The sequence below is a fragment of the Elaeis guineensis genome, chromosome 16, assembly GCF_000442705.2.
Source record: "Elaeis guineensis isolate ETL-2024a chromosome 16, EG11, whole genome shotgun sequence".
Lineage (NCBI taxonomy): Eukaryota > Viridiplantae > Streptophyta > Magnoliopsida > Arecales > Arecaceae > Elaeis > Elaeis guineensis.
The window spans coordinates 46,477,804-46,485,464 of NC_026008.2; the positions used below are offsets into that span (position 1 = coordinate 46,477,804).

The following is a 7,661-nucleotide window of genomic DNA, read 5'->3' on the forward strand; positions in this document are numbered from 1 at the left end:
CATCATAAAATAAACTTGAATTTATTATACAGACAGTTTAGCAATATTCCAAATAATCATTGTACTATTAATCTAAAGATAATAGCAAAAAAGTCATATGAACACGAGTATATGGCTCTTAGCAGCTTGCATTTACTTTTACATCCAAAAATCTATATTGGTGGCAAACAACTGAAGTGATCGTCTATACTATAGTAAGCACATGAACACATGAATTTAGCCATATCACAGCCTTAATATATGTTTGATTTTAACTGAAGTCACTAACAATTGCCAAAGTGGGAATTCATACATATCAGAAGAATTATAATCAAATATATAAATAAAGTTGCTGAATATAGTGTCTGGTCATTCTGCCAATATTGGATCCTCCCAACTTTGGCCAACTGCCTTATGGGGCATTGCTAGCTATTTTGTTTCAGCTTTATACTCAATTTCAACACTTGCAAGTGCACTTTCTAGAGCTTCTGATGTAATAGTTTGTGCATCCCGCTAAGTTGTTGTGCCTACAAATATGAAATTTATAGTCATATAAATCTATAAGATTAAATATAAAACATAATTTTTTTCTCAGAGAACCAAAATATGCAACAGATATATAAGATAACAAACATTAATGACAATGAAGATTCAATCATCCATTGATACTTATCAAGTCTTTACATTGAACAAAGACCTATGACACAATTAGTCAAATTCAAATAGATTCATATTTGATTTGTAATTATTTATAATTATGTCCAATGCACCAATCATGTCTGTCGCCTAGGTCCCATTTATCATGCTTCAAAATCAGCAAAGCATTAAAATTGTGTTGCATTTTTTATATTTTCTCCTAAAAAAAATATTGTAAATAGTAATTCGATAATAAAGCCAGAGGTTCACCGTTCACCTTATTGGTGAAGCCGGTATTGTATAGAGTTGGTAGGATTATTGTATAGAGTTGGTAGGATTTGAACTGCAAATTCTTAGACAACCTAACCACTACCTTAACCAATAAGGTGCCGTATTACCCACAGAAAAAAAAAAAAAAAAATGCCAATATGGGTAGATAGCTGGGCGCTTAGAGAGTCAGAGAGAAATATTGATTAGCTGCCATGTCCTGGGCCGCCCTTCTTCCCGAGCTACCGGTCCTCATTCTCGGCCGTCTGGAGATGGCCGACTACCTCCGGTTCGGTTCCGTCTGCCGTTCATGGTGTTTCACAGTGGCCCAGAGGCCTTGCCCGCCGAAGCCACAGATCCCATGGCTGATGCTTTCCGATAGCAAGAGGGATCCCGACACCCGCTGCTTCTTCAGCCGCCCGGACCAGAAGATGTACGAAATCCAACTCCCGGAGATCCACGGTCGCTTGTGCGTCGGATCCTCCGAGGGGTGGCTGATCACCGTCGACGAGATCTCGGAGCTGCACGCTCTCAATCCGCTCACCGGGGCATCCTTGGCCCTCCCATCCGTCACGACGCTCCCTAATGTCGGCGGTGCCGTCCGTGACTCCGACGGCCAAATCACCGACTATGTCATCGTCTGTGATGACCTGCGAGAGGTGCCGTATGAAGTGGAGCGCATGCGCATGTGCTACTATGCCAAGGCAATCCTCCACCCCTCCTCCGCTGGGAGTGGCCACACCGTGGTGGTCATTTACGGACAATTCAATTCTGCATTAGCGTATGCTGGGGACGAGTGATGGACCCAACTCCAACCACCTCATCTATGGAGTCTTATGGATTATTGAAATTTGATGTCTTGAGATTCGGTCCACAAAGAGCCTACAGTGAGGTTCAGAATGATGAACGGAGTTCAACGAGCCTAAGAACATAATTCTCTAACATTAGCGTATGCTGGGGACGAGTGATGGACCCAACTCCAACCACCTCATCTATGGAGTCTTATGGATTATTGAAATTTGATGTCTTGAGATTCTGTCTACAAAGAGCCTACAATGAGGTTCAGAATGATGAACGGAGTTCAACGAGCCTAAGAACAGTCCAAATGGAGTTCAGATGGAGAAACTGCATGCGAAAGAAGATGAGGAAGTGGATTGGTATGGCCCATAGATGACAGACGGGGTAAGTCAATCGACCCCCGAATCAAGTCAACCAACCCTCGACATCCGACTCAACAAAGATCGACTGACTGAACATACAACTCCAACTATGCATCGGCTGACACCGACTCATGATCGGCGAACTGATTGACATTCGGTTACTACCGATCAACAACAGAACAATCTCCGATCTGGGACCGTCGGCATATCAGAACTACTAGCCGGTGATCACTTGGACGTTCTATCAACATGCCAATATTGTTGATATATAATCGGCCAGTCTGCTCAACATGCGGTAACTATTATGAACGACAATTAGTGGAGATTAATGACCCACTAACTCTACAATTATGGTCCGATAATTTAACGTCATAAAAAGTGGGACCACGTACTCGATAGTTACATCAAATTCACTTATAAAAGGAGGGTAAAAAAACAGTACTGGTAAGAGACTTCTGGCCAGAACTCTACTACTCTCGATACTCAAATCTGCTACTGTTCAAAGCATAAGCACGTGCGGCTCAAGCACCTGCGTGGCCTAGTGCGCGAGCTCATAGGCAGCCCATATGCAAGAGTGGCCTAGACTGCACGGTGTACCGCAATCCACTGCAGACTGCGGTTCACGAGAGAGTACATGGATCGGCTGAGCATTTCGCGAGCAGTTTCTCACGGTCTACGGTGGACCAGCAAAGTTTCAATGGCATTTCTCACGGCTCATGCTGGGTTTTATGGATTGAGTCAGATAATGCACGATCGGATGGCACAGAAGTGTTTGCGGTCATCATCGGACGATCAGAAAGGCTTTTGAGTCTTGTTCGAGTCCTGTTACCAAGTAGGACTTGGATTTAGAGCTTTTTAAAGTCTGGCGGACAAATAGAGGGGCAGTGTGGCATGGTAGTGCGGTAGAGATCTGAAACCGTAGAGCAGAGGACAGCAACAGCCAAAAGAGAATAGAAGAACAGGGGTGTTTCGGATAGACTATCAGGTAGTGGATAGTGATTGTTTCAGGAGTTCAGAGATTTTCTAAAAAGAGAGCTTTTGTGAGAGAGCTTCTTAAGAGAGAGAGGTTATGTGTACGAGGATTGAAGATGTGATATCTTCTTGTAATTTTTTTTTATAATTAAGCTTATATATTTTGTGGAGATGAGCTTTTTAGCTGATCCATATGTTTGATTATTTTTTTATTTTTTATTTTTTTTATTATATTAAGCATGGTATTGAAAAGACCCTATAATGATGGTGTCTTAATCAGACATCTCCAATAAACCATATTAGAGTAGGTGGTATCACAACACTTTATGGACATCATCTTTCGCAAGGGGTAGTTCCACGCTATAGAATACACCGAGCAGCTTATGGTTTTCGATCTCGATGCCCCGAGCTCGCCGATGGTGACAGGGGTATCAGGTCCTGATTCGAGGCTGGGTTGCTACAATCAAAAGTGCCTGATGGAGTCATCGGATGGTAAAGATATGTTCCAGGTGTGGAGGGACTCTGACCGAGTATCGATGGATGAGAATGAACAGAGGGAGTCTGTCCTTCATATGGATCTAGAAGCTGTATCGTCTGCTCCATCATATGGATCTAGAAGCACTGATAGTCGTCGATGCGTGCAGCCAACTCCTGAGCTCGCTGTCAATCCTTACAGTCTATCTCTGCACCTCCATCAACCGAGCCTCATACGCAGAATGGATGTCCATCCTAGATGAGCGTAAGGATAAGGGAGCAATGATCCCATACCCTATACCCCCTAACATAACAGGATCTCGTACCGAGCACTCGATCACAGATCTCATCATCTGTGGGTGCGGTCGAGCCCTCAAGGATAGGTTGGGATCTCATGTTTGTCATACGATCCTAAAAATTAAAATTATAGTTATTTTAATTTTATAATAAAAATCAGATTGTGAATGAAAAATAATTGAAAAAACTTACAAAGAGCTTCTGACTCTCCGTTGTCCACTCCCCCGATTGTCGCTGGTGGATCTGCTGGTAGATATCAATCCTACCAGAAAGCTCGCCACTCTCAGCATCTCTCTGTAATTTAAGAATTAATTAAAAAAAATTTAAATAACTAAAGAATTATATGCTAATTAAAAATTACCTACCATGTGCTCTATATGACGAGCAAACGATCTCGAACCCCCACAATGTGGTACGATCTATCTCGTCTGGTTCGCTGCATTCTGGGCACATCATCTCTGTAAAATTATTAGTAAAATTAGTAAATAAAAAATTTAATTTAAGAATAAATGATTAAGTCATTAAACTCTAAAAAAAAGTTTAGATGTGTAATCTGATATGCCGGATCCTCGTAATACCAGCATATGGTAGTCTAATCGTCTATGGTGATGCTGTCATAGAGCTACTGCCGTGCTACCTCCTCCTCATGATCCTGCACCATCCGATACCAATGCTGATGCATGTGATGATGATAGTCCTTGAAACACAATAATAACTGAGTGACGATGGCTCGCCTCACACGATCCTCCTCAAAAGCAATGATGTCAAATACACCCTGCCAATAATAAATATTAGAAGAATACTATGCAAATTAAATATTCATAATATAATTTATTTTATCTGTAATTGGGTGTAGAAAATCTCTCTTTGAGCTGGTAGAATGTGACGCCAATCGAAGAATATCACGGGGGCATAACTGCAGCATATGATGCCCAGCTCAGTCTACCATGGCTCACACCATCCCCTAGTGGATCTGGTGTAGCCGGCCAGTATCTTGATTTGGAGATGCTGTCTCGGATGCTCGCGTCTCCAATACTTCAGAGCGAGGTTCTTCGATGGACCTCGCCCTCACATCACCATTGATGAGGACTCACCTGAAACAACAATAAATAAATCATTAGTATGATCCAAATAAAATAATCAAATTTTATTATATATAAAATGTAATGATTAATACCACTGGGACCCACCTCACTGGGATCTGTCGGTGTAGGACCCTCTGACAGTGGAGCCGGTGCGATAATGAAGATCGGTGGAGGTACCTCAACCTCCGAGGTATCTGCAACGAGCTGTGAACGCGAACATCATCGTTTGTCTCATAATGCCATATCTATAGAAATTGAGATATAAATAAATATAATAATAAATAATAATAATAATAATTAAATAATATTATAATGAATATAATTATATCACATATCATTATTGGAAGATAAAATTGAACAAACAATATAGATCTACTCATCAATATTCGTATCTTCCTCGATGTATAGATCCTCGTCTGAATCACAGTAATCGATATATATATCATTTTCTATCTTATCATCATTTATGAACTGATCGTCGTCCTCTGACTCATCAAGATTAAATACAAAATCAGCTTCAACTTCGTTGGATGGAAGATCAGCCCTACTCAAAAGTACCGTTACAAGTTCTTCATCAATCAAAATCTCGGCTCATATTTTTTCTTCTTGCTGAAAAGCTTCCTCTTCATATAAATCCAAATTTTTATCCATCTCTAATTGAGTTGATATGTCATATACACCTTGTTGGTGCAGAATTTCGTCAATGCCGGAGAAGCTGGAGTCGAGGGGATCACGGCCACCATCGGGACCTGCAAGGAAAGTCTAAATCGGAGTTGGGGGTGCTCCGGCAAGACCCTCCGATGCTCAAGTCAGTACTCTGCTTCAACGGAAATGGAACACTCGAATGAAATTTTAGTAGAGTTTGAGAAAGCTTGAGAAAATTTTCAAAAACTTACCAAAACTGTTGCCTTACCCCATTTTATAGTAGAATGCGGTATGATCCCATCATTAATGGTGCAAACAACTGGAGAGTTGTCAAATCGTCGGGGGCTGTTAAATCGGCATGGGTTGTCAGGTCATCAGAATTGATCCATGTCCTTGACAAGACAATACCCCAGGATGGCCGCACAGCATGTCCTTGACGGGACAACAGCCCATAGCGGTTGTATGGTGTTTAGACGGGCTAGCTGACTATATGTCGGTATTTGACTGTCGGGACGTCGGGTGGTGACTCAAAAATATCATCGGCTGATCTGGTGCCTTGTGAAAGTCGAACGTCGGCTGCCATCCCCGACAGTGAGTCAGTGATATATGTTCGATCGTTCAGTCGGTTGGGAACAGTATTGATCTGTTTGGTCGGCATACCTTCGGCTAGATATTGTCGGCAGTCATTGTCGGAGTCGTCTGTCTGTCTGGTGGGTAGAGTCGGGTGTCGGTCGGATCGGCCCGAGGATAAGTCGATGTATGGGGGTCAATCGGTATATCCCAACAAGGACCATGCAATGGCTTCTTTCCTGTCTTGTGATGGAGCCTGTCCGTTGTAGAAGTTTGTCTGGAATCCAATTCTGTTGTAGAAGTTCGGACGGAGTCCAGTTCTTGTAGGAGTCCGGAAGGAGGCCGTTTACGGTAGAAGCTCGGATGGAGGTCGGTTGCTGTGGAAGTCCGGATGAAGATTGCTTATTGTAGAAACTTGGATGGAGGCTGGTTGCCGTGGAAGCCCGAATGGAGACCGCTTATTGTAGAAGCTCGGATGGAGGCTGGTTATCGTGGAAGCCCGGATGGAGATCGCTTATTGTAGAAGCTCGGATGGAGGCTGGTTGCCGTGGAAACCTGGATGGAGACCGCTTATTGTAGAAGCTCAGCTGAAGTCCGCTTGCAATAGAAATTCGGACGGAATTCGCTTACTGTGAAAGCTCGGATGAAATTCGGAAGGCGGTCAACCACTACAGAAAATCGACTGATAGTGAAGCCCGGAGAGTATTTGGAGCAGTCCGATAGACGACTGAAGGAGCTCATTATTGGAGAAGTCTGGAGGGTACGATAGGAGCTCATCCGTTGGAGGAGTCCGGAGGACACCGTGGAAGGTCGACTGCTGGAGGAGTCCGGATGGTACTGTGGAAACTCGTCCATTAGAGGAGTCCGAAGGACATCATGGAAGCTCATCCGTTAGAGGAGTCCATTGGGTACTGTAGAAGCCCGTCCGTTGGAGGAGTCCGGAGGACGTCGTGGAAGCTCGGACGGTCGGGGAAGTTCAGAAAGACGCCGCACAAGGTCGGAAGCTGGAAGAGTCCTGAGAGGGTTGGCCTCTTACGAACTTTGGCTGGGGTTATTTTATACCCAACACCAGTCCCCCTACTTTCGAGTTTGGATTTCGAATGAATAAAGTATAGAGAAATTTTCACAACCGAAGTTGCCCCCCTTGATTTTCGTACTCGATTATTTTTAGATATTTTGGCGTTTGGCGCGCTGGTGCTGGAGTCTTTTCAAATCGAGGTGACTCAAAAAGATTTTTTGAAATTCTTGCTGGAGCGTTGCTCTAGGTATGGCGTAATAATGATTCTATCAGTCGTCAGCCGTCTGCCACAACGAGTGGGACACGCGACGGTTGTAGATCGGCCAAAGGAGATCTGCAGTCATTATTGCGCTGGATTCTGAGGTCTATTTAAATCCATCCTCCTCCTTCAGGGGTTTCACCTTGTCTGAGATTTCTCTTCAGTCCCTTCTTCTTCCCCGAGAGTTTCGCCCTCCTCCGACGTCCCTCTCGATCTTAGGCACCCTTCAGGTCGACCTCCATCGTCCTCGCTGCCCTTCTGCACCTCTCAGACCAGCCTAGGTTAGTTTCGAAACCCTC

At 43.6% G+C, this 7,661-nt stretch overlaps 1 protein-coding gene across 1 annotated transcript; it reads left to right on the forward strand.

Moving 5' to 3' along the window:
- The first annotated feature begins 1,097 nt into the window (after positions 1-1,097).
- Positions 1,098-1,682, forward strand: LOC105035838 (F-box protein At2g05970-like). Its single transcript, XM_010911546.1, has one exon. It carries the CDS (start codon positions 1,098-1,100, stop codon positions 1,680-1,682), a length of 585 nt encoding a protein of 194 aa, XP_010909848.1.
- The last annotated feature ends 5,979 nt before the right edge of the window (positions 1,683-7,661 follow it).